This window comes from Caenorhabditis briggsae, assembly GCF_000004555.2.
Source record: "Caenorhabditis briggsae complete genome, chrX, whole genome shotgun sequence".
In the NCBI taxonomy this organism is placed as follows: domain Eukaryota; kingdom Metazoa; phylum Nematoda; class Chromadorea; order Rhabditida; family Rhabditidae; genus Caenorhabditis; species Caenorhabditis briggsae.
In genome coordinates, this window is record NC_013491.2 from 10,368,468 (window position 1) to 10,394,987 (window position 26,520).

General features: G+C 37.3%; 8 protein-coding genes across 8 annotated transcripts; 5 read left to right on the top strand and 3 right to left on the bottom strand.

Moving 5' to 3' along the window:
- Window positions 1-5,433: 5,433 nt before the first annotated feature.
- CBG14595 lies at window positions 5,434-7,582 on the bottom strand (the record flags this gene model as incomplete). The annotated part of the gene is made up of 7 exons (XM_002644583.1): window positions 5,434-5,566; window positions 5,614-5,717; window positions 5,762-6,785; window positions 6,830-6,894; window positions 6,942-7,013; window positions 7,333-7,371; window positions 7,535-7,582. 7 exons carry the CDS (start codon window positions 7,580-7,582, stop codon window positions 5,434-5,436), a joined length of 1,485 nt encoding a protein of 494 aa, XP_002644629.1.
- A 7,011-nt stretch (window positions 7,583-14,593) lies between these two features.
- CBG14597 lies at window positions 14,594-15,062 on the top strand (the record flags this gene model as incomplete). The annotated part of the gene is made up of 3 exons (XM_002644584.1): window positions 14,594-14,639; window positions 14,703-14,850; window positions 14,951-15,062. 3 exons carry the CDS (start codon window positions 14,594-14,596, stop codon window positions 15,060-15,062), a joined length of 306 nt encoding a protein of 101 aa, XP_002644630.1.
- A 915-nt stretch (window positions 15,063-15,977) lies between these two features.
- Window positions 15,978-16,451, bottom strand: CBG27715 (the record flags this gene model as incomplete). Its single annotated transcript, XM_045239675.1, has 4 exons — window positions 15,978-16,058; window positions 16,209-16,241; window positions 16,291-16,341; window positions 16,389-16,451. 4 exons carry the CDS (start codon window positions 16,449-16,451, stop codon window positions 15,978-15,980), a joined length of 228 nt encoding a protein of 75 aa, XP_045099554.1.
- Window positions 16,452-16,782: 331 nt separating this feature from the next.
- CBG27716 lies at window positions 16,783-16,821 on the top strand (the record flags this gene model as incomplete). The annotated part of the gene is made up of 1 exon (XM_045239676.1): window positions 16,783-16,821. The coding sequence occupies one exon, from the start codon at window positions 16,783-16,785 to the stop codon at window positions 16,819-16,821; it is 39 nt and encodes a 12-aa protein (XP_045099555.1).
- Window positions 16,822-19,374: 2,553 nt separating this feature from the next.
- CBG14599 lies at window positions 19,375-19,804 on the top strand (the record flags this gene model as incomplete). The annotated part of the gene is made up of 2 exons (XM_045239677.1): window positions 19,375-19,515; window positions 19,562-19,804. 2 exons carry the CDS (start codon window positions 19,375-19,377, stop codon window positions 19,802-19,804), a joined length of 384 nt encoding a protein of 127 aa, XP_045095459.1.
- Window positions 19,805-20,014: 210 nt separating this feature from the next.
- Window positions 20,015-20,758, bottom strand: CBG27717 (the record flags this gene model as incomplete). The annotated part of the gene is made up of 5 exons (XM_045239678.1): window positions 20,015-20,215; window positions 20,262-20,384; window positions 20,438-20,530; window positions 20,576-20,680; window positions 20,726-20,758. 5 exons carry the CDS (start codon window positions 20,756-20,758, stop codon window positions 20,015-20,017), a joined length of 555 nt encoding a protein of 184 aa, XP_045099556.1.
- A 341-nt stretch (window positions 20,759-21,099) lies between these two features.
- Window positions 21,100-21,252, top strand: CBG27718 (the record flags this gene model as incomplete). Its single annotated transcript, XM_045239680.1, has 1 exon — window positions 21,100-21,252. One exon carries the CDS (start codon window positions 21,100-21,102, stop codon window positions 21,250-21,252), a length of 153 nt encoding a protein of 50 aa, XP_045099557.1.
- Window positions 21,253-23,169: 1,917 nt separating this feature from the next.
- On the top strand, window positions 23,170-26,467 carry CBG14601 (the record flags this gene model as incomplete). Its single annotated transcript, XM_045239681.1, has 7 exons — window positions 23,170-23,217; window positions 23,427-23,569; window positions 24,535-24,631; window positions 25,328-25,393; window positions 25,750-25,893; window positions 25,937-26,092; window positions 26,141-26,467. 7 exons carry the CDS (start codon window positions 23,170-23,172, stop codon window positions 26,465-26,467), a joined length of 981 nt encoding a protein of 326 aa, XP_045095460.1.
- Window positions 26,468-26,520: the final 53 nt, after the last annotated feature.

The window sequence follows — 26,520 nt, forward strand, 5'->3', positions numbered from 1 at the left end:
TTAGCCATAAATATTTTCTTCTTAGAATAGTATTCTTTGTGGTTCTTGGTCAGAACGTGTCAAAAACGAGCTATTAGCCTTCTCTCGGACATCCAAAGAAATAATTATGTAGAATGAATGGCTAGAATTTTCAAGAAGATCTGATACTTGATAGCTAACAAACCTATTTGAAAATATGGAACAGAACAAAAACGTTAGAACAGCAGAAAAAATTGTTGAGTAACACAGTGTTTGAACTGCATATTAGCAAAGAATGGTCAGTCGCTGAAAAATGTGGCACCATTTAAAATCAGCTGTTTCATTTCACATTAGGTTGCTAACCACTTGATTATTTCCAGTTCATTTATTTTGATTTTTACGAAACCTGACACTGTTTTGTGTTTGGAAAAAAGGCGATTTTGATTTTTTTCAAAACCGTCCACCAAGCAATGCATACCAAAAAACAATAGAACTAAACGATGTAGTTGCCATTCGAACTAAAATATCTCACATATTGTAAGAGATATCAAAATTTTCTCAATTTATGAAGTTTTGGTTTCAAACATTTGATCAGTTAAAATTTTAATGATATCTCTCAAATAAATTGAAACAATTGATCTCAAAAAGCATTCTGTTAAATTAGTTACGGTGCAAAATACTCAAACAAATATCCACAAAAAAAGGTGTAGACAGCAATTATTTTACACGACAACAAATAATTATCGCTGTCCGAGAAAAAGGAGTTAAGAGTTTATACCATGTTAAATTATTCTCAAAAAAGCAAAACTTGAAACAATTGATCTCAAAAAGCAAGTATCTGGAGGCATTCTGTTAAATTATTAGGTTGGTAAAAAAGTAATTCGCGTTTGTTACTAACTACTTCGAATTACAGCTGGTGTATTAGGTTGGCGGGAAAGTCTTTGTCACTCTGTTTGTTTAATCACTGTTCTCGTATATGGAGGCTGTGTATGATATCGACTCTAGTGAATAACAAGGTGATAAGACCTTCCATATAAACAAGTCCCCATTTCCTTCCCTGCTCCTCATCTGTAATTGAAACGATATGTTTGTTCCCACTGCTATTCACATCAGACATGTTTTGATTTACCTCTTCCTATCTCACACCACGATGAAGGATTCGGAAACTTTCTTGAAGAATGTGTACAACACACATGCCCCTCACTACAATACTATTCGCAATTGGTTCCATCGTTTCGAAAAAGATGACTTCTCGCTCGATGAAAAGAATCGCTCTGGGAGACCCTGTGAGTTGGATTTGGACAAGCTGAAGCACGCATTGCAATCGGATCCATTTCAATCTAGCCGTGAACTAGCTGTCACATTCGGAGTTCACCATAGCACAGTCCTTGAAGGTTTGAAGTCTCTTGGAATGAGAAAACTTTTTGGTCGATTCATACGTCATCACCTGACTCAAGCCAACCTTGACCGCCGAGTCGACGATTCGATTACTCTTCTCACTCTCCACGCGGGCGATCGATGGCTGGACCGGCTAATAACCGGAGATGAGAAGTGGGTCTTCTACGATAATCACCACAGGAAATCCCAGTGGGTTGGAGAAGGAGAGAGCCCACAGGATGTCCCCAAACCCGACCTTCATCCGAAAAAAGTTATGCTCTCTGTGTGGTGGGGAGTGGACGGCCCCATCTACTGGGAACTTCTGCCCGAGGGCAAAACAATAACTGGAGACCTCTACACTACTCAACTACGAAACCTCAAGAAAGCAGTCGACCGTTCGGCCCTGAAAGACAAGAAAGTGTACTATCAACATGATAACGCTCGCCCACATGTTTCGAAACAAGTGAAGCAGGAGCTGATGGGATATGGATGGAATGTTCTCCCTCACCCCCCGTATTTTCCTGATCTTGCTCCTTCCGACTATTGGTTATTTGGCGATATGACACGTGCCTTCGAAGGAAGAAGCTTCAATTCCCGTGGAGGGGTCGAAGCGGCACTCAAACAATACTTTGCCTCACGCCCGGCTGGATTCTACCGCAATGGAATCCATAAATTGAGGGAACGTTGGAGACATGTTGTTGATAATGATGGACAATATAATTAATTATTCGGTTATTTTTTCTTTGAGAAATAAACTATTGAAAAAGTGACAAAGACTTTCCCGCCAACCTAATAGTTCTTCAAGAGAGACATCGAAACTTTGATCATGCGTTGGCAGTAAGCGGCCGAAAATTATGGAGAAAAGCCCTCTGATTGATATCTTGTTTTAGTTTTGTGCGAGGTTAAAAGAAATCAAAACGCGCGCATTACTTTCTTACTAACCTAATAGTTACGGTGCATAATATTCAAACAAATATCCACACAAAAAATATGTAGACAACAATTATTTTACACCATAACAAATAATTATCGCTGTTCAAAAAAAAGAGTTTAAATCATGTTAAATTATTCTCAAAAACGCAATAACTAACAACCGCATCTTCTGAGCATTTTTTGAATATTATTCTACTATTTTCTCTAGTTTACTACGATTTTCACTTTTTTGTTCAAATTTAAGTTATAAAAAAGGAATTTAAATAATGGAAATCATAGGAATTACGAAGAAAAACGGCTGAAAGTAAGGAAATATCAAATTTTTATAGGCTCAAAATATACGGTAGTTTGTTCTTGCGGCTTAAAAAAATCACAAGAAATCCGCTATAAACTTTTTTCTTAGACAATGATAATACTATCGTCAATAATAATCTTTCGAATATTATGGTTTCTCAATTTTTTTATTTCAGTTTTCTTATCTTATACATGATAATATTAGTATATTTTCTCGGAGGTCAGTTTGATTAACTTTTTTCAGTTCTCTAAAACTTTGAGCAATTTTGAAGGAGTTTGTCTAAAAACTCACCCGCATCTCCATCTTGGTAGAAAAATATAATAAGTATGGCAAATGAACACGTTTTTTCTCAGAGAAACCGTTTTATGTATATTTTATGGTTGAGTGAATCCACGAGGTGAACAAATCGATCATAAAACCTTTTTTAGAGAAAGAATAATATGGAGGAAAATTGACATGTAACCTTGAGTACTCACTTCACTTGGAAAGTTTTGAATGTTGTGAAGTAGTTTTAGTTTCCGAAGAAAAACAACTCACGCTGAACTCCATATCGACGAAGTGAGCTGGATCGAAGGCATTCATAAACCGTGTGATGGAAATACCGAAAAAAATTTTTCGAATGGTGTGAAGTGTTTCAATTGTACAGAAAACTTTGTGGATTGTAAAAACCAAATGGGCGGGTGTAAAAATATTGTAGAAATAAACAAATAGAACTAGCAATAATGCATTTGTTGTGAAGTGAGTGAGAGAGAGAGAGAGTGAGACACACCGATTTGTAAATTTGGGTGCGAATACAATAAATGGCGTCGTGCGTGAATATATAGAGACTGAATATATAGCGGTCTGGTTTTTATTATTGTGAGGTGAAAAAACAAGAAGAAGGATATATGAAGACGAAGCCAAAAATCACTTCATCAAAAACTTGTCGTTCTGGTGGCTCATAGGGATTCCAATGAATGGCATTCAATCTGCAAGACAGAAGTGTATATAAACAAAACATCTGTAAAATGTTCGAAACGACAGGGATTATGCAAGCGAACCCTTGCCGAAGTGGCTTATTCGCCAAGTAAATATATCAAAGCAAAATGTGTTTGTCTTTCCATTTGTTGTTCCACCTCGTTTCCTCTTTTCTCCTCCTACTGACCCTCCTGGATTATAATTTCGGTGGCCGACTTGGGCCACTTGTTCTTAACGGAGTAATGCGAAACGGCTCATTAGAGAATTTTCCGGGGCGAGAAGAGACAAGTAAGAAACGAGAAAACGAAACACACATAATACACACAGAAGACAAATTGGCCAGAAAATGAAATGAACGGAGAAGTAGAAGCTGAACGAAGAGGAAGACGTTTTGAAGGGTCTGTTTGTCACCGAACTTTGTGTTTTATGGACACTTTATGCGGAAAAACGAAAAATATGTTGGCAAAATATAATGTTCCAACCGAGAGTAAAGTAACAAAAACTATGTTCACAATATTCGAAAATTCTTAATAATTCACAAGTTGGATGAGAACATTTGGGGTGATGGTGTTCAAGAAATACATTTTGAGCTCTGAGAAACAAGCATTTTCAACAGTCTTGAACGGTTAGAAGTCGGGAAGGTTAGATTTCTTTTAGCGGCAAATAATCAACTTCAATATTCTTAAAAGGTAGTTCAGAATCTTTAACAACTGGAAATTTCCGTTTTAGACTTGCTCGAATCGATCGGAAACCCGGTTTCCATACAATAGAAAACGGAAAAGGAAACATTTTCTTGAATTTTTCCAGATTTTTTCTTCAATTAACTTAGATTTGTGTTCTTTAAGATATTTGAAAAATACTTATACTATTTTCGATGTACTTCAATTTTAGCCTTTTCTGCAATTCAAGCGAAAATCTATCGAAAAAAAACCAGTTTCCCGTTTTTCAGATTTTTTCAAATATTCTCGGGAAATATTTGGTTTGGAAAGTAAAAGAATTAAGGGGTACAAAAGTGTACAAAACTAATTAAAGGCACAAAATTTACAACTCGGGGTTAAAAAATACCCGGAAAAAGTTCGAATTTTGTACCCCCCCCCCCCCCCCCTGAATTGTAGATTTTGTAATCCTTGATTAATTCTTTTATTAATCTGCACCCCCAAATTGTTGAATCCTTCGAATTATGTGCGAAATAATTGAGAAAATTTTCATGATATTCTCAGGTAATATCTTGTTGTTGTAAGCTGAACGATTAACGAAAAAAACTTTTTTTATACGCTAGAATATTTAAATTGAATGAAACACAAAATGGCTCTCATTAAATCGAAAGAAAATCTTGGAATTTCCAAAACTCTCGGAATATATGTTCTTAGAACATGTTTGTTTCTCGTGTCGTGCCATTAAAACATTTACGAAGTTGTTGTTTATTTCTTCAATCAACCAAAACTCAATAAAATGTTATCCGATTAATTATATCATCTTGGGTACAATCTCGAAATTATGAATCATGGAGAGAAAAGCTAAATGAGAGAGAGAGAGAGAGAGAGAGACATACATTTTTAAAGAGCTTATTAAAAAATAATTCCCGCGATTTTACAACTGCACATCGAAGGGAAATTACAGTATACCTATAACAGACAAAGCGAATGAGAGAGGAGAGAGGGGGAAAATGACAGGGAAGATGAATAGTGTAAAACGGTTTCTACACGGAAAATGATTAAGAATTTCATTATTTCCAGTTGGTTTTATTTTATAACTGAAAGATGTTTGATGAATTAAAAACTGAAAATTTTAAAAACGATAATGTGATGAGAGTGGGGGAGGGAGAAAGAAAGGAAGAGAAAAAGAAACGAGACCGTAGTAGACAAAAACGAGGAACAACGCCTAATGATGATTTGTTAATTGCATAATACCGCTCATTCGTCATCTTCCTTCTTCTCTTCTGGGCTTTCGTCGACTTCGGCGGACTGTTTCTGATCCTCAAGAAGAGGAGCGATAGTGGTCAGCTCTTTCTCATCAACCGCCGACGCATTCTCTCTTTCCGCATTTCTGAAACTCAAGAAATAATTATTTAAGAACTTTCAAATCATCACAACCTTTTGTTGTACCAGTAAACGGCTCCTCCAACTCCGGCCGAAAAGCAGAATCCAAGAATGGCAAGTGGGATAAAGTTGAAGCTGCTCTCAGTCTTCTTGAGCTTCTGAAAAAACAATTCGTAACGAAAAGTCAATCTCTGGAGTTTACCTTGCTCTTGACAGCCATTGTGGTAGCTCTGGAAAGCTCGGCTGGTGCTTCAGTGACAGCATGTTTGCTCTCGGAGAAGAAGGCCTCGTCGGCTCCGGCTCCCTCGTCGTCGTCATCCTCGTCCGAGTCTGGTGGTCCTGAGAACAAGGTCTTCTTAGTGCCTCCAACAGATTTCTCCGATGAGGCTTCAGATGAGGATTCGGAAGTGGACTCAGTCTTAGAATCAGATTCAGATGTGGATTTGCTGTCGTCATCTTCATTAGAGTCATCCTCCTCGCTTTTTTCCTTTTTCTTCTTATCCTTCTTGTCATCCTTCTTATCAGTCTTCTTATCAGCCTTCTTTGGCTTTTCGGTAGATTGCTCAGTAGATTCCTCAGAGGTTGGAGTAGATTCAGAAGACTGTGGCTCCTCGCTTGTTTCTGGAGATTCTTCAGTAGATGGTTCTGGGGTGGTCGTAACCTTCTCCTTTTTGTGAGCCTTCTTGGATTCTTTATTTGTGGAGGCTTCGGTAGTGGTAATCTTTGGAGCTTTGGTAGCCTTGACTGGTTTGGAGGTGGTGGCTTCCTCCTCCTCGCTATCCTCAGTGGTCTCTGATGTTTCCGAACTAACAGTGGTAGCCTCATTCGATGCTTCAGTAGACTTCTCCTCCTCAGTGGAAGCCTCGGTAGTCTCCTCCTTTGAAGCTTCAGTGGATTTTGGCTCCTCCTCAGCCGAGACTTCAGTTGATGACGTGGCAGATACATTTCCAGATTCTTCTTCCGTCGTCTTATTCTCTTCAGACGATGGGGTTTCAGTCTCGGCACTCTCGACAGGAGCGGCTGTTGTAGTGGATTTCACAGCCTTTTTGGTGTCAGCCTTCTTTTTATCAGCCTTCTTTGTGGTTTCTGGTTTTTCTGTGGTAGTTGGTGCGGCTTTTGTGGTAGTTTTCTTTTTGTGTGACGATTTCACTGTGGTGGTTTCTTCTGCGGATACGGTTTCTTCAGATGCCGTAGTCTCCTCTGATTCTTCTGGAGCTGGTGTTGTTCTAAAAATAGACTTTTGTTGATGATTATAATGGCGTTAACCAACTTTTTCAAGTGGCGTCTGGCACGTGTCAGCAAACAGTTTTTGTTTTCTAGGCAACAGCATCCTCCCTGAATTAAAAGTTTTCAAATTTTTTAATGTGATCCGACGAACTTACAAGGACCGTATCGGAACATTGTGGCATGCTGGAGCATTCTGACTTTGTCAGACATTTTTCAATCAATCCAATCTGAAAGTTCCCGTTGTTTATCCTCTTCTACAGTATCCCATTCACGTCGTTATACATATAATTTTTGGTTTCATTAACTCTTTTGGCACTCAGTGAACCGAGAAACTGACTGACAAATTGTTTCGAAAGAAACACCGGATAATTACATAGCGCTTCGGTCTCTCTACCCCACTAAACCCATTTGTTGTTCTCAATTATCTTGATTGAGGTCGGAAGTGGTAGGGTGTTTGTGTATAATAGAATAGAAAACGGAAAAGAGCAATTGATGGTTTCCCGCGGGTAAAATTTTCAGATTAAAGGGGCTGCCTGCCCGACTTACCTCCGTAACCCTTCTGAGTCCGCTTTGACAATGGAATTTCTGAAAATAATATTGTTTGGTTGGTTAATTGTTATAGGTTTTGATTGTGCATAACCAGTGTAATGCACCAACTGATAAAGAGTGACGCGGAACGTGCAATTATGTTAAAGTAGGTACTCTGATCGTGCCGGAAACTTTCACTGCAATTACAAAAAAAACTCACGGCAGTCGCGGCGGTCGTCAAGACTACAAGAATAACTAGAAGTCTCATTTCGATCGCTTAATGGGATGGCGTTCGACAGAAAAAGATTTGGAAATGATCTCCAAGTGGAGGCAAGCTGAAATTTTTGAAAAAGTTATTAAAACACACAGAATTTTTTTTCGAAAAGTCGTAAGAAGAGGGTACTGATAAAAAGAAGAAAAGTGAAAAAGTGCTTGTAGTAAGCGAAATTGTTTCAAATGACATGACGCACTTAGGAATTATAGAGCAACTACGTTTGGAGACAGTAAGAACTGTTCCCATTCAACAATTAAAATTATGAGAGGTGGGAGGAGGAGTGAGTGTTGGAATTGTAAAGTGTGGGTCCGATATCCCAATCTCTTTGTGTTTTTTTTTCAATGACGATGAGGTAAGTCGGGGGTGGTGAGATCAAAATGAATTGAACAGAGAGGGTGGCAATAAAAGAGGGTCCATGAACAAAAACAACATGCACCCGTCAAAAATATCAAAGGGACTCATAGATTTCAGGTGGGCGGATTGAGAACAAAGGTTAAATGATTGCCAGGAACAATTGCGAAAAGGAACTTTGTCCCTGTAGATCCACGTTGATGTCTAAAGTTTGTAGTAGATTTTCTTGCATCAGATAGAAAAGTTTCAGATCAACTGGACAAAAATTGACTGGACGAAAAACTTAATTCAATAAAAAAAAACTTCATCAACTGGACACAAAACTTAATTTTGTAATTGATACATTTTTAGTAAAAATTCTCTTAAATGAGACCAACAACTTGTAGAATTCCAAACTGTGACCAAATACTATTTTCAGTTCCAACAGGAATATCCAATTTAGACTAATTTCTTCAAATCTTATCCAAAGAAATCTCTTATAATTTTCGAACATCGAAAGTTGGCTATTTTCAACTAAAGTTGGAAAAAAAAACGGAAAATTGTACCGGTAGTGTACTTTCGCTTGTTTTATTAGATTATTTGTTGAAATAGGCTAGCTACCGTAATCCTCGACCAGCCAAAATCCTTGACCAGCCCGGAATAATGTATCAAAACACCGCGGCTTAAGTTTAAACAAAACGGAACTACCACCAGCACCACATCAAAGTGAGTGGCACAATTTGATGCATTCTGCCACACACCATAAAACTGAACTGACTACCTCCTAGCCGCCACCACCAGGGCAAATGTAGCATCTGCCGGTGAGGATCGGGATATTCTAAACTTCTCCAGCAGTTGGTCCCACAGATACGCATAAACAATGCGACACACCCCTGGGTGGCTCCGGGAAGAAGACAAACTGCCGACACGTTACCAATGATTGACAAGCGGAACCGCTCTTTTGTGTTAAGGTTTCGGATTGGATTGAAATTAGAGAACTGATGGAAAGGTGATGAGAACGGCTATTTGAACAAGATGTTACAACTTTTTCTTTTTGCGTTATTGGCAAAACAAATGAGATCAACACGCCAGAACACGGACCCGTTTAAAACTGAAATATCAGGGATTTAATATGGCTGAAATTCACTGGAACTGTAGAATTGAAACCAGTGATATACCTAACTGTAAGGAAAGATGATCAAATGAAGAGTTTGGTTGAAGTTGACAAACACTACGTTTGGCTCATTGAACCAATGGGAAGCCAAGGAATGGTCGAGAGTGTGCTCGTGAGTAGTAGTGGGTAAAAAAACTAACAGGAAACCGCAAGGAAATTAGGTCGAGTAGTTTTCACGTGTAATGGACCACTCACTAAATGAAAAATCATACTAGAAAATTGCACCTAGAGATCAACATCGACATTGCGAGGGCACTGAGAGGTCAAGAGTCTCAAATATATATGTGGTGGTCTCGAAAAATGTTTTGTTTGGAAGGAAGAGAGCAAAAAAGAGAAAAAATTAGACATTTAAGGAAGGGCGTGTTTTACCTGAATTTTGAATCGAGGGACCAATAAAGGGATCAAGTTACTCTTATACGTAAAAAAAAAAGAAAATAAAGAATGACTTCATGAATATTCAAGGAACAAGTATGGTTAGAATTACCTATTCTTTTCCTATTTTTGCTCTACTCAAAAGGTAGAGGTAGATCAAATGTGAAACGTGAAGATCAAAGGATTCAAAGACAAACTTCCTAATATGACCGAGGGAATTGTCCGAGTAATGTTTGCAGGGAAAGTCCACAAAAGTGCACACATCGGAAGACGTGAACCTTTTCCCGAAAATAGAGGTGGGCGGGGACAGAAATGAATGAAGAAGAGGAAGTGACCCACATTAACCTCCCCATTTTCCCTCACCGTTCCCTTTCTACCGTCATCACGTATTTACTTGCAACACATATTAATACAGTACGCTTGTAAAGAAATTGGCCATTTTAGAAATGCGCGTCGGACGACGACATGAACACAAAATGACAGTTAGGGAACCTAGGCCATTGTATTTGGAGGGAGGACATTAACTTTTCCGCAAATAAGACGACGAGTTGAAACGAAATACTAAAACTAGAGAGTAAATCGAAATCGGTCTCTCTTTCTTTCTCTCCCGATTAAAGGTGTTCGCGAAAATGAGCGAGTTAGTTGAGAGTGAAATCTGGTGGGTACACACAAACCTCTTGGAACTAGATTAACGAGGATTACTCATGGTTTTCAAGTTTTATAAACACTCCTGAAATGGGGTTTGAGGTTTTATTGGGGGGAACGTCTCACCAGAATTTAGTCAGCAAACCCTAAACCATATTACACATTCTGTTCCACGAAAACAAAAGAAAAGAAAAATGAACCGTTATGATTCCCATCCTGAAGTAGAACCAGATGTCTAGAGGATAAGTGGCTGAGTTTGCTAACTATCAATTTGCGGATAGTGCAATACTACCGAACACACATACTCGAGACGAGAAGGAAAATATGGATGAGACAAAAAATCAAGGAGAATATCTAGCATAGCGTCAATTCTTTTAATGCACCAAGCAAACAATGCTCAGAATTCTAAAAGAGGCATTAGAAGGGTTGTTGATCAGAAAATCTAAATGGTCCGGACATGAGGTAGGTGATGCATGCAAGACTAGCAACCTATAATTAATCGTGAGAACTTGCATATTCTAAGGTAGTGGTCCCTTCAAAACATTGAGGTAATGAAGCTAGTTGGACAATTTTCAAAATTTTCTCAAGCTTTTCTCGCCCAGAGCAATCAAACCAAAAAAGTCGTTTTTTGAAATGCACCTATTGTTTACAAAAGACTTAGCGCTTGCAATACTCTGTACAACTGGTCAAAAAGACCCTATACATTGACTACATAAATTTCCTGGGGGTACATGGAAATCAACAAAGTAATTGAATGAATCTGTCTTTGGACATGATTCGGTTCCGGGAGAAGAGATTGAGACGAACAACCACTTGAACAAGGCTCTAAATCTCCTCCTCCCAATAGCCCAGGCGGCTCATTAATAAACTCTCGCACTGGGAGGCCCCTATCGAAACATTACATATTGAAAACAAGGGTTTCCCGGAACGGACCCCAGGCTGCATTAATCCGGTGGTGGCCATGCATATAGAGAGTCTTTGAAAAACCCGAAAACAATTTACATTCTGATACACGAGAGTTCATGAATATCCAAGTTGAAGGGTATAAATTGGATGTATCCGGATGCCTCCGTGCTAGAATAAATTAAAGGAAAACGATAGCTGATTTGAACTTTGGGATGTTGGATACCAGAGTAAGATAGCGGATAAGAAATGGAAAGTAGCGAATTTTTGCGTGGGTCCTCTGTTTGCTCAACCAAGTGCGTCAGATCATCGACAAATTGGATGAAGGAGTAAAAAATAAGAAAAGGGAAATTTAGGGGCACTTTTCACTGCGATCAAGTGTTCTATTATTTTTTATTAATATGAAATGTTGTTTTTTTATTAGAATTTCTCGAATGTTTCGATTAAAAATTAATAATAGAAGTTACGGTAGCAATTTTTCGGTATCCGCTGCAATACACAACTCTAACAGTAAATTATTGTACACTTTCACGCTGACCACAATTATCTCGGTTCATATGTATCGTATTCCCTTTAATAGAAGCACTTTCAAAAAAAAAAAAAGAATCGAGACAATTGCGCTCAAAGTTTACGATTTGGGTATCAGGATGACAAGATATCAAAGTTTTCTATACGATTAGAAACGGTGTGTCATAGTGCCAACGCCTTCAGTTTGCAACATTTTCTAATTGCTAACGCAAATCGAAATAATTGGGCTAAAGATGCAAGTATAGGATTGCTTCAAATACAGTAATCCGAAAAGCAATGAAAACAATTAATGAAAGAATGTGATTTCAATTTGAATTTACGATAAGATGAATGTTGCGACTAGGATTAGCTGGAGATAATTGAAAAACCGTGAAACTTGCAATAAAAGAACTTGTGCAAAATATTACAAAGTTTGTGCAAAATATCACAAATGTGTCAACCAACAAAACAATTTTGATACTATGATAGACATTTTATTAGTTGGCAGCTTTTAGTATTAACCAAAGGAACCGAGAAAAATTGGCTCAAAGTTGAAATTTATCGGCACTTTATTATATGTATTACGGTAGTGACACAAATTGAAATGAAAATATACCGCTATGAAAAAAGGGAAATAGAGAAGATTCCAAATCTACAGTATGCATTTTCCGCATATCATAGAATTCAAAAATAGAAAGGTAAAAATAGAACTAGTCGACCAAGTCACAACCTATATAGTGTCATACTGTTACTTTTCTGAGCACTGACAATGTGCTCTGAGTAGTTAGGGGTGCCATCTCGACCCACTGAGAACACAGCGCAAATTGTACTAAAACACTTGACAGCTTGGAATTGAAACGAGCAAAGGACGGAGCCAATGGGGGAGGGGTATCGTACTGAAGCGAGTAGAAAATACAGCACAGACATCTAAGGGGAATCGTTTTTTCTCTTCTTTTTTTTGTCTCTGGAAAGTTTCAAGTGGTCATCTCTTGAGTAAGTCAAACATAGTTCGTTTCAATGGAAACATCTCAAGATCGCCCTCCATCACTACTAAACTCTTTACTTGTGAACAAGTTGCTTGAACTTATCGTTTTTTTCGGTCTCTCTCTCTTCCACTGCTCCTCAAATGAGAGATATGATGCTCAATGCACTGTGCGTTCATCTCTGCAAAGTCGACGGATCACCGAATGAGTGGTCGGGAAGGCAGATTTGAAGAGTGGTTGGATGGAAAGAAACTCTAGGACAGTAGTACAAAAAACGACAATTTTGTTCGCAATGAGAGTGTGTGTCGTTTCGGAAGGATATTTTGGATAGATTGCAATGGATAGAGCAAAAATCAGAGGACAAAATTTTGAGAACGTACTGTCGATGGAATGGGATGGGATGTTTATGAAAACTGACGTGATAATTTGCCAACCAAATTTTGAGAAAGAACTTCGTGAATTATTCATTTTCTTGTTGGTTGGGTACTGTGTGTTTTTCAAAAAACAAATTGGAAATTAATGTTTTGAACTGAAGATGTGAAATAACGTTAAATTCGTTATCGTTCAAAAAAACCAGGAGTTTGCGAAATGATATTTTTTAGAGTCTGGTAATTTCCGGATAATCTAAATTTTTGTAAACCGGAGTTTTGTAACTATCAGAATTTCAGAATATATTTTTGTCGGATAATTCTAAAAACGATGACTTAATTCAACAAAATCAACAAAGTGAATCGATAATAAACATTCCGTACCAATGTAAATTTGACAGTTATACAAAAAAGTCTCAAAAACCGGAATGTTTTACTATCATAATAATCATATGTAAAAGAAGGGCCCCCACTGTTACATAAAAGTTGAAAGGTCCTCCTACTACAGTTTTTGCAATATCTATTATATAACCTATATTGTATATGTTTGCTTCGTGTTCAATTATCTCATTTCTACAAATCTCATTTTCTACAATTTTTCACTTTTCTATTAAGATTTTGATAACATAACAATTGTTGATATCTTTAGAACAAAGATTTCATCAGATGACAGTATGTTGATAATTCCATAAGGTGCGGAGACAATCAAGCTCACAGTGGAAGTGTATCAGTGATTTTCTATTAAAGCGAATGTGCTACACCAGTTTCAGATTAAGAAAGTGAAAGCTAAAAATAGCCCGAAAACCAAGAAACGATAGGAAAATTAATTACCTTAAAACTTTGTAATAGACGCGTTCTCGTACAGTTTAGTTCTAGAAAACTTTTTTTTTGGCTCCTAGGCAAAACATCAAAAACGTTCCAACTGATAAATAATTCTGATATTCTGGTCAAAAATTATTTGTTGGCACCGTTTTTATATCTTTGAAATGAAACAAGATAAATTTGCTGAATATTGACGTATGAGGTTCTTCTATTACAGGTGCCTCGGCAAACTCAGAATTAAACTTGGAATCATACATTTATCAGTCTTTTCAAAATTGGAAAGGTTTTCCAGTATAATTTTATAATTTTAATTAATTTTAATAAATCAAAAACTGATAAATCAATAGATGTATAAAATAAAATATCAAGACTTTATCATTTTTCAATTCCCGCCCTACTCTTCAGTTACTGGATCACGATCCTTCGTATCAACTTAAATGCAACATATCCAGAATATCAACCGAAGTCACACGCTTTCTGGTTTATCCATACCCGTTTTTGCCATCATCAATGGACAAAATCTCCTTCTTTCATTAATCTGGTCAAAACAAGCATTTATCAGTTTTTTATTATTTCCTTCTTTTTATTCAAGGTCAGCTTGTTTTTTGTCGGTCTCTTTAATAGAAAAGATGTTTCTTGTTTTTTGCAACTTTCTCTATCCTTTTTCTCTCACAACTTTCCATTATCCATCAAATTAATCGGATTCAAAAAAAGGCGTGGCTTTTCACTCCTCAAATATCCTATATCTTCACCCTAGAAACTTTTATTCTGTCGTTAGAAAAAGAGAAAAGACTTCGTATTTTTGGGACAACCCTTCACTCCACGACCCGGATTTGCTTCTTCTTGTCTTGAGAGAGAAAACGGTGACCAAAACCTTCTACAGTCGTTTCTTTTCGGGATCATGTCGTCGCGCACTCTATCAATTGCCGTCATTTTCATCATTGCAGGTCAGTGTGTTTCCCTTTTTTCTTCTTTATCACTTAACAGTTATTGTTATTTTTATTTTTTAGCGCTTCTTGTGTCTGACATCGAAGCACGATTCAAACGCCAGACATACCAGTATGATCCATATCTCATGTCGTTCGCTCATCCACATCCAGGAACTAAAGTGACTCAAGGATATTTAGCTAGATATGCACCACAAGATTGGCCAAAATGGTTTGTGAAAATTTTCTGATTTTCTGATATTCTGTAATATGTTTTCTTGATCTTTGTAGATCAAAAAGAGATATGAAAATTCCTATAAATCGTTTTGCAGGTACTCCCGGAACATGATGAAATGGACTGGACAATCCAGATTTTCGCCATACGACAAAACCGACGCCCGGTATCCAAACTGGCATAATGAGTTTGCCAACAGACGAGTGTAAACGTTTGGAAGTTCGCATTTTAAACAAGTTTCAATTCTACATTTCACCTCTTCTTTGCTGATATCACTAGCTTTCTTCCGGTATCCTGATATGTTTACCTCCTATAAATTGTACAAAATAAATTTAATTTTTTAAACATATACTTACCAAAAAGTATTCATTATAAGCTTGTTGAATTTGATCGAATTTCGAATTTAGAAAAGACAGTTTTTGTGCATATCAAAATCTTCAAAATTTTTCAAGAATAAATATATAATTAAGTTTTCTTTATAGAGAAAAGTATCGTGAAAGTATTTTGTTTTGTTCTAAATGATATCATTTTCAGCATTTCTGTTTGTTGTATGGTCATGTAAGTATCAGTTTCAGGAAGATTCTTACTTCCTGTTTAGGAAATCGAAAGATTTTAAATATCCACCGGTAGATGAAATTTTCAGAAATCCAATTTGTCATTGCAAATTCAATGAAATGTCAAAAAATTAGATATAATTTTAGTCAAAAAAAATGAAAAAATGTTGTCATTTTTGATTACTACTGTAGAATCAAATTAATTTCCCCACCAATCATTTTCTGAGTTTTTTCTTTTATTTTTTTGTGATTGCCTTTTTTTTTCATGAATGAGCAAGCAGGATGGCTTCACACCAAAACAATCTATGCATCATTTTTCAAGGAACATCTGATCTATGGATTTATTTTTTTTATGAACAGGAAAAAAGCTTTGGCCGACATTTTATTGGATCAAGAATCTGTACAATTTGTTGTTTGGAATGAATATTTAATCTCCTGTAATGAAATCAATGAATATAATGAAATAAAGGGAGAGGAAAAAGTTTGAGAAGGAAGAAAACGGGAAATCGGTTTTTGAGTTTGTGGTTGGGTATATTTGAGAGAACAGGAGATCAATCTTCCTGAGTGCAGTTATTTTCCGGCAATTAAACAGATTTCATCGGTGCTTGAAGAGACGTAGAGCATTGCCTTCTCGACGATTCTGATGCTTTCCTGGAACAGAAAAAACAACAAGCGTAATGCTAAAAAATGTGTGAATCTTGCCTGCACAACATCCGGCTCGAAGTGCTCGACCATGTTGTCAGCAAGAACGCGACGGTAGCTACGGAGATCACTGAGAACCGACGCCATCTGATGACGAACTACGTTATCAGTGATGACTTGAGCCGCGGATTCCTTAAAAAGATATGAATACTTGATTGCAATCTGTCTAAAAGTAGCTTACCAAACGGCGTTGATCATCGATGCATCTCACGATGAGTCGAAAGATGTCGGTCTGAAAATGATAAAAGATGAGGTAAAAGGATTATTAGGCATTCATACCTGAGCCGACGGCGATAGAGATGAGCAATCGACCTTGAAAGTGGTGTAACCATTGGTATCCATGTCTTCCAACTGGAAAATCTCAATCCTTGGCTCAAGAAAACGAAAAAGAAGAAAGTGAAGAAGTAAAAAAAACGAGAGGAAAGAGAATTAACCAAACAACTTTTGGTTTGTAAGAAAAGGAGGTATACATGTCCAACAAAGAAAAAAAAGAAAAAGAATACGTTGTATCTCTGTTGGAGCCCTCAACATCAAAAAAGGCCCATCTAGCATTCGTGCAAACGTTCTTTGTGACGAATGATGAGCAGAAGGGAGAAAACCAACTCTCATTTCTTAGTCATTCCACAGAGAGCTAGGGGGAAAAACTTGATTAGAAAAACAGTATAAATGACAAATGGAGAAGATAAATGAAGCTAATGGTTCTGTGAAGTAACAGGAAGATGAGGAAGAGAGGATGAGGAACGAATTCAAGTATAAATGACAAATTTGCATTCTCTTTTTCTTTTTTATGCCTTCTTCAGCTCTTTGCTGTGCTCTTCTTATAAAATGGGCCACCAGGAAGTGAGAAAAATAGAGCTCACACCGCTCGAAAGTTGGGACGAAGAAAAGAAGATGGTGCTCAATAAAGCAAAGTGGGTTTGATTTTTTTCTTAGGACCCGCGCTCAAAGAACAAACTTGCGCTGGGAAAGGAAAGGAAGACTGAATGGATAATTTGTAGAGCGGAGGCACTTTCTGAAATTTTTTTTTCTTCTCAGAGTTCTCACTGTGAGAAAAAAACCTATAATCCCTTGGGATTGAAAGTGGAGAAGAAGGAAAACGAAGGAAGACGAACGAGAAGACCAATAACGAAACGTTCTGAAAAGTTGATGTAACCTGAGAAAGAACTCAGCCTAAAAGTTTGCACACACAGGCACAAACACACGAATGGATTTCAAAAGAAGAGGTGAAATGAAAATGGGTGTGTTTTTTCTCTTCTTTTTAAAGCTAAACCTAACAACCTAGAGCTGAATAGGAGCGAGAGCTAAACACAACATAACACGAATGGAATGCATAATTATCTTGAAGAAAATAATACATCATTTTGTTGATTTGGAATGTCAAGTTTTCTTATAACCTAAAAGTGCATTGGATATGAACGTCAGGAACAATCCGATGCCACTGCTTCACATTTGAATTTTGTTATATTGAATGCCGTGATGATTGGAAACCAGACATTGATATGTTATTATACGTGTACTTCTTAAGATAGTGATGTCCAGGATAGTAGGAATTTGATCGTCGAACAAAGGTGTCTAGAAAGAAGTGGTTCCGCTCCTTTCTTATTTTCACAATATTACCAAGTGATGAAGAGTGCGTACATATAACCAAATATACTGAACCTGATTTTATAAGGACTCACAAAAAACGGAAAACAGATATCGAAAAATGGCTCCAATAGCAATAGTATGTATCAGTTCAAAAGTGTAGGGACATGAAAAATTTAAATAAGTTTACATCGGGAGGTGCTGTACCAGCTGCCCTACGTTGGACAGCGCAATACCAACGGGTTGTGCGAGCACTAAGACTGTAAACTGCCACTCGGTCCTATAAAAAACAAAACAGTTCTGGAAGACGAAGAAAATAGATAAGTGTTTGCTGTATCTCAATTTGCAAATACTGTCAGTAGCTTAGTTCCGAATCAGTATACAAGTCTTGGGAGACATTTTCGACTTGATTTCTTTTTCATCTATTATATAGTACCCGGGATAATAATTGGATTGGCGCGTTCCAGAAAAACTCCCCCGACCGGAAGAAAAAATGGAATGAAATTGTGATGTTTTCTAATCTGAACTTATTGTCTGGAAAAGGGGCGTACACAACCTAACGAGAATTGGGGTTAAGAGCCAGACCAAGTTTTGTTGTCAGAAGTGTACTTGTCTAGTCATGTGGCGTCTTGGTTACTTGGAATCGACGGAATGTGGGCGGGGGCAAATGTTTCTGGAAGTATGAAAGAAAAACGGTTCCGCTCTTCTTGAAAACCAGTTTTCAAGATTTTATCGCATAACAGAAGAGACCAATTTTGTATAGAACCTAAACCTGAAAGAACAATCAGTTAGTCAAACATAAATGTGGGTAACAAACATCCTAAGATCAAAAGCACAGAATACGAGAGACCTTTTCAAAACAAAAATTCTAGAATTATTCATATAACGGATTCTTTTTAAAAAAGTCTGATTTCACCAGCATCTTGGACAGCTGGTAGTCCAGAAAAGTAAAAATTGATTTGTGATGGAAAACGTTTCAAAGAAACAGAATCAAAATATCGAAAACAATAAATTTTATCTACACGTGAAGTAATCTTGAAATTGATCTACAAGCCATACATGCAACGAAGCAGGCCAAACCAAGATTTTTCAAGTATGCTACAAATTGTAGTTTTTAAATCATTCAAAACATCGAACTAGCATAGTTATTGTTTCAGCTTCTTTGATAACTTTAATCGCTTAACTTTAATGTGACTTCTAGTTTCCTTTTTTATCCGAACCTTAAATTTTTTACAAATCGTAAACGACAGACATATTCAGATCGAATCAACAATTTGAGAACGATGTTTAATCTAATAAACGTTGTCTGCCATCCAGATTGCTAATCCACGGATTGCCATCGTTATAGGCGCTTGTTTTAAATTATCAAATGCATCCAATTGATTCGTTTTCCTGTCAAGTGTTTTTTCTTCCCTTCACCAAAAGATATTTTCTCGTTAAATGTAGATTGAATGTGTCTGTCAGGAGAAAAATGTCCTTGATAGTTCAGCATTCCGACCTCCGTGTGTGAGAAGACCACCAGCACGGGAATAAGATACGACGTTCTTCGCATTGTCTCTCGAGAACTACTTAAATCTTTGTGAAATTAGATTACTCTTGGTATTCTTTTTTATTTTAGAATTTTTTTCCATTCAGTTTTTTCGTTTTTTTTCCAGAACTTTCTTATTACTGATCACTTATTATGAGCATCTACGACCGAGTTCCACTTGACATCGCTGCTTTGGTTAGTATAATGTCCAATAATCTCGAAACCGTTAGTTGCAAATTACAGGATAAACTCTTTGATATTCGCGATAAAGCCATCGATGTCAAAAACGCTTTGGTAGCCAAGCCAACAACTATACACTATTCTTTTCTGTATTTTTCAGTTCAGCTATAGTAGCGACGATGCTTCCAAAATGAACACCCGGCAAGAAGGATTGAAAGCCGCGGAGACTGTGATGAAGATGGTCGACTACGTTTACAGCTATCGGCTTTGCTATGTGGGATTTGAGGTGAGCATACAGATTAGTTTTTATTCGGGAAAAATTGTTTTTATTAAGACTGACATTGTCAAGATTCAAGCTTGCTTATCGGATGCCGAGTACTATCTCAGTTTTCTACCGCGGTAAAAACCGATTGTAATAATTTCTACATATATGTCTTTCTTCCTCTGACTTTTTTTATTTTCAATCAATTAATGCGGCGTTTATATATTGATATTCGAGTAATAAGATTTGGAATGAGTTTTGGTGTAGAACTGGGAATGGAATTATATATTTATATCGGAATGTAATTTAAGAATAATAAAATCAATTTTCTTTGCATTTTGATGTTGATCTTCAATTTTCGCGGGCATCTTCGAATTTGTCATGATCATCGTCCCCTTCTTCTGCGTTTTTTAGACTGTCACCCGAAGCAAGTACCCCGCAGGTTTTGAGAAGTTCTTTGTTCGTTTCCCCATCGCCTTTGTGTTCGGCCTCAAGTTGACCGACTATTCTTTCCATGACGTCGAGTTTTTCTGTGATGTCTTTGATCTCGAACTGAAAATCAATATGTTAAAAAACTCGCAGAAACTTGATATTTTACATCGTATTGAGGGCACTGTGCAATGTGATAGATGAGAGATTGGAGCCGGATTTCCAGATAGTTGCAAACCTTCAAGTAATCTCGAAGAGCGACCAAAACTTCTTGACACATGACCAACTTCATCTGAAATGAGAAGAAATCCAATTCAAATACTCCGGATCCTTGAATTTCAATACCAAGCGTTTGATAAGATCGAACGTGCGGTCTCTAGCAGTGTAAATACTGAGAACAGCTCCTCCATCCAATGGAACTCTGTTGAAAACGCTGGTCTACAAGAATTCAGATAACTCTTGCTCAAATTTATTTTGGCTTACCTCCGATACCATTTTAGATTTGTATTCTTTGACCTGCCTTAGATTATCACGGTGTGAACGACGCTGAGCACGGCACATGAACTCTCTGAGGTCATCTTGTAAATCCTCAAAGTTTGTGGAAGTTTTGAAAAAGTGAGAACCGGTTCTTACCGAAACGTGAACAACTGAGGTTTCGCTCTCCATCTTTGAGCAACGTGGCACTGAAAATAAACAAAAAATAATAATTTTGAACGTTCTTAAAGAGCAGATCAAAGAAAAGAGGATGAAATGGAGTTCTTGAAGAAAGCAAGAATCTAAAGTGTGTCCACCTCTTGAAAACAAGCCAAAAACCTACAAGTGAGAGACGGATGTTGGTTTCGGTTTTCCATCTCACGTCAGTCACCACCAAAAAAATTATATAGTTGATGATGGGAGAAAAGAATGGAGGGGAAGACAATTCACAAACAAAGCTTGTTGAATGAATTGAAGAAATGAATCATTCGTGCGAGCAACACGGGGAGCAGCTGAAATACGACTGGTGTTGGATGAAAAAGTATGGGGATATCGCGCCTCTAATCAAGGCGCGAGAAAGGACGAAAAGAAGAGCGGAACTTGAGCAAACAGAAAGACTTTCTGAATATCTATACAGATGCTGTAGAGTTTTGAAAGAGTTAGTTGACTGTTTCCCAAATGGTTGAACGTATATGATTTTTGAATATTATGTCTTCTGAGAAAATTAAACCAAGGTCTTGCACATGTTCAAGTTTGGGGGTCTTACAATCTTATAAAGTGAATGACAGGTTTCTAGATAATGCTATTTTCATTCTTGAAAGAGAATAAAAAATTCATTGGCCATTTGGAATAAAATCACACCATATGCCAAGTTATGCACTATTTACTCACTGTCAGTAAGCTCAATTCCGCTGGAATGTCATATTTGACCGTGGATATGCACTTCAAGGTGTTCAAAATCTGCAATGTGCTTTAGAAAAGTCTCCAACGTTAGTTTTAGACTGCCCACTTAAAGACTGCAAATTTATTTTTGTAAACTGAAAAGAAAACGAGCTATTCAAAAAAAAATGCGCCACCTATTTTGGTTCTTACGCTACTAATATTACCAATGAGCAACAAATAAAGACACACTGGTGCTTCCTGGTTATAAATATATAGAGAGTGTAAGAAATTAATTCAAGAAGCATAATCTAGCTATTTCCCCTTTAACAGAAGAAAATTGAGTGAGGAGACCCATTGAGCTCATGAACCTAAAATAGTCATTCATCCGTCAAATGAAGATGTCAAAATAAATCGGAAGAATGGGAGCATAAATAGTATCGTTTTCGGGTTTGCGAAATACGTTAATACGTTGCATAGGTAGAATTATACAGGTTTTGTAATATGTATGGGAAAAGGCAATAGAACTAATTAGGCTTATCATTTTTATGGTCCTACCATTTTTATGTTCACTGGTTTTCTGGAATTTAAAGTGGCAATTACCAATCTCCACTTTTGGAGAATCATTCACTTCTGAAATGTAAAACTTCCGTTTCTCATTTTTTTTTCATCTGTTTCTTGATTTTCTATATGTGTTCAAACACCGTTTCAATGTGATAAAATTTCATGAGGGGTTAAAAGCGGATGATCAAAAACATTGTTGTTTTCAGAAATATTTTTGAGAAACGGAAAAATGTTGCATTTTATTGATATTGAGCCGAAATCTGAATATAAAAGCAATCTTGTTTTCCAGTGTATACTAAATGAAGTATCTGGTTGATATAATAATGGATTTTTGGTTTTCAGGCATTTGCGACCCAAAATATGCATTTGGAGTAGTGATCTTGATACTTTTTGATTTCATAAATTCTAAAAATAATGAACACGTTTTCACGTAATTTACAGTTTTCGTGATGCAAAACTTTCTTCTTCTGAGTACTTTTAAACCAGGCCCTGGCGTGCCTTCGCAGGACCTGGCATAGTTTCTTTTGGAATTAATAGATTTTTTTGGACCCACTAAATTAGGAGTGATAGAACTCAACGAGCACTACAAAATCATTCTATTCGAACAGACAAAACAGGCAAAAACATGTCCAAAACAAAAAAGCCATTTTATACCTTATAATTATGTCCAAAGATAAGATGAAGTTATCTAAACAATATCATTTTGTAGTATGAATTATATCATATCAAAGTTATTGTCCAAAAACATTGATTACGAGTGAAATTATGGCGGGGTCCTGGGATTGGTTCACAAGTATGTGAACCAATCATGACCAATTTTATTTCATTCTTTTTTAATTTAAATTTTCAAAATCCATTCATGAAATTGTGAACAGGTAAAGATGTAAAGATGTCTTCAGGTTGTTTTCGAGATTAATATTTTAGAAAAGCATTTCTTATTCTTCAATTAATTCTATAAGAGTTTTTGTTATTCAGAATGCGAGGATTCTTGGTCTGGAGCGTTTTCAATAACATTCATTATTGCCTATTACCTGTTTTCATAAATTTTTTGTTTTCAGCTTTGGTCACTACTACAAATGATTATTAACAACTGCTTCGATTACCGTATCCCAGACACAAAACTTTTTTTTTCAAAAATTGACGATCTAATGAAAACGTTCATGATTTTAGTTTTCAAAACTTCCCATCAAGACAATGCGCCCATTTTAGTGTTTCTCACATTCCTTTGTCGCCATCTTTTCCAATTTCTTCCTTCTCTTTCTCCTTCCCCATCAATTGCGCTTAATAGTTTTCAGACCCGTCTTTGTTCTCACACTTTTTTTTTGTCAAATTGATAGATAACACTAAAAAAAACGTTATCGTTGTCGGAATTTCCCATGCCAGGTGTTCTGAATATACCGCAACCGAAAATCGATAGGAAGAAAAAAAACATTCCTCTCTATTTCTCTTCATTCCACACATACACACCACAGATAACTCTTGGGCCCATCCAAAATGTGTGTCTCGTGGCTTGGCCAAAAGGCACATGCCCCTCACTGCTGCTCTTCCTCACTTCAAATTGTTTTTTTTCTTGCTTATCTTCTTTTTCTTCTTCACAGGACACACATTGAGGCGCTCACACAAGACGGACGGCGGCCGCGCTCATTCACACTCACCATCTGTGCGCTCGCTCACACTCATTGGTTTTTTCACACAAAAATAGGAAGGGAGAGGAGGAAACGACCCGCGCATTTTTGTGTTGTAGGAAAATCTCAAGCGTTCAGTTTTTCATTAAACGGAGAACCATTTTCGCTGGTTATCAGTTTCCGTATGCTATACCATTATATCGAACAATTTTCATAGAGGCAATGGTCTACCATCCACCCTATCAGAACTGTTCTTTCTCATCATTCTTATAATAAATGTATGAAGTTGCGTCTCTTTATTTATCGGTCTGTCTAAACATTTCGAAAAGCTGGAAAATTAATTATAATTTGACGTGACTTTCAAAAAAAAAGAGTGAGGAGCGCAGCGACGAAAAAAATAAAAATAGGTAACTCGCGCCGAAAGTGCACCAGCCAGCTGTTTGAAGCGCCTTAGACGCGGCAAACAAGCAGGTATTATCAAATTAGTCCCAAATTGTGTAGAACTTACAATTCCAAAAAAACTTCCTCTATATTTCTTTTAGAGCCAAGTTTTCTTTTGCGCTTTCTTTTGATACAACTACATTATAATCAACCTACAATCCTCATTTCTTATCATACAATTTCAAAGTCCTCTCTTAAGGAATAGAGGTTTTTTTTTCTCCGAGCTCCGCCCACTTTAGAAAAAACGTACTTAGTGCCACCGGCTACCATTTTCTATCTCATTCATTCTTCTCCTTTTACTCCTTTTTCCATTCCTTTTTCCGTAATTTATTCGTAACGACTGGCAGAGTTTGGCAAGAAATTTCGTTCAGTGCCAGGCCTCCGACGCCTTCTGCTCCTTCATTTAATGTCCGTCTTTTTCTCCTCTTCACTTTGAATTCATTTTTCATATTTTTTCAGGAACAGTTCTTTCATTTACAAGGTTAGGCGCGAGCTAGAATTGATGAGCAACGAGTCGACACCGTTCTCAACGGTGGCGGTCGCACAGAAATCTCGGGTGAGTCTTAATATTTATGAGATTTTAAGCTGTGGAGTTCTGGTTAGAAAGCATGTCTCACTGTAAAAATTCATGAATTTTGCTGCTGATACGCTGAATAATTCTAAAGGCTTCTGGTAATTCTACCAGTTCTGGCTTAGAAAAACAAAAAATTCTTATTAAAACATACAGTACCTGTCAATAAGGAATACAAAAACATATTTTCAGTTCGGTCATTTCGATCGTTCTCCGAAGCCTGTAAATCGGGAATCAAGTTTCAGATCACTTTTATAATTTCGAAGGATAAAAACAATCTAGATTGAAAACTTTGCTCTCACAGAATTTTTTAAATTTTTAGTTTTTAAGATGACTGCCTATTTCTGAAAGAAACCTGATTTTTCTCACGTTTTCAGTACAAAAACGAGCCAAAATGGTGTGGTGTCTTTTGGAAATCTGCAGCTAGCTCCAAAATGTGAAAACTTAGAAAAAAATTTGTGAATGCAAAATTTTCAATCTCAAATCTGTTATACACCTTCCAAAAACGGCCAAAATGAGAAAATCAACAGACAAATACGCTGTATGACATCAACCGGTACTGTAGTTGATCTTATGATAAGCTGCATATAATCCGTTTTTGACATTTCTCAAAAGGAGTTTTCTCTCATTAGATTGCGAAATGTTTGATGCTCAAAGTGTTCTCAATTTTTGTATTTCCAGACTTGGACCTCTCCACTCATGGGAGATGCTGCTCGTGCTCGAATCGCCGCTAGAGAAGCTTTGTTGGTAAGCTACCGTATCCAAATTTCCGTCCGTCACACAGCTCCCTCTCATTAAGTCGTCAGTCGTTCAAACTAACGGAATAATTTATGTTCTTTGAAAAAATTTCCATCCGTTTCCTCGTTTCCTATTTGAAAAAAAGCAATAGCTCAATCTTAAATAGCATCTTGGCCCAGCGGTCTCCTCGTCCAGATGGTCGTATAAAAAAGGAGGCAATTGACTTGAAAACGACTTTCTCTCTCTCAATTTGAAATAAGAAGTAGGAAACAGATGTGAAGATTAGGACGAGAGAAAGCGCTTTAAAAAGATGGAGTCGTGTTTGAGGTATAATTGGAACGTCTAGAAAAAACATTTTGTTTCAGGAATCACGTATCGAGAAAAGCAAAACCCAACGATTAACGGCTCGTCGTTTCGACACCAACCGGGGTACTGCTCGTCTTTTTCTTGAAGCAAGGGATGTTGAGAACTCCCAAGGAAAAATGGAAGTGAAGATCACCATCAACATGGTACGGTAATTACTATTGTTCCTCTAAAAATTATCATTTACAGAAACAACTCGAGAAACATCATCGTGAGATTGATTCCTACATCTCATCATTCAATCCACACCCGGAATCGAGATTCCTCCGTATTCCACCAATGCCCATTGACTACGCTCGGGTCGAACTCGTTCGTGATATACTTGACAACCTATGTCGCAATCTTGTAAGTTTGCAGATGGACTACGACCAGAGAAAGTAATCTTATTTTTAGCAACGTATGAGCGTGTCCCAGATCAGTGACGACGATCTTAGGATGTGGTTGGAGAGACTTCGTAAACTTGACGTTCGCCTCACCGCCCTCTATCCAAGAACCCCAGCGCCAGGAGACCCAAACAAAAAGAGCTTCCGTATGTGCCCCTGCTTTGAACCTGAAATGAATGACATTGAGAAGCTGATTTGCGAATACGCCATGGATTCCGGCGCCACGGCATTCTATCTGAAAAGGAACCCTCCCCGATTCCCTGGAACTCCTCCGACCTCCGGGAACCTATACATGAAGTATAGGAATTCACGCTTTCTCCGCAGGCAGCCTCCTTAGCATCTGATGAGTCTGATGAGTCGTATGGCTCTGATGTAGACTCTCTAACCCTC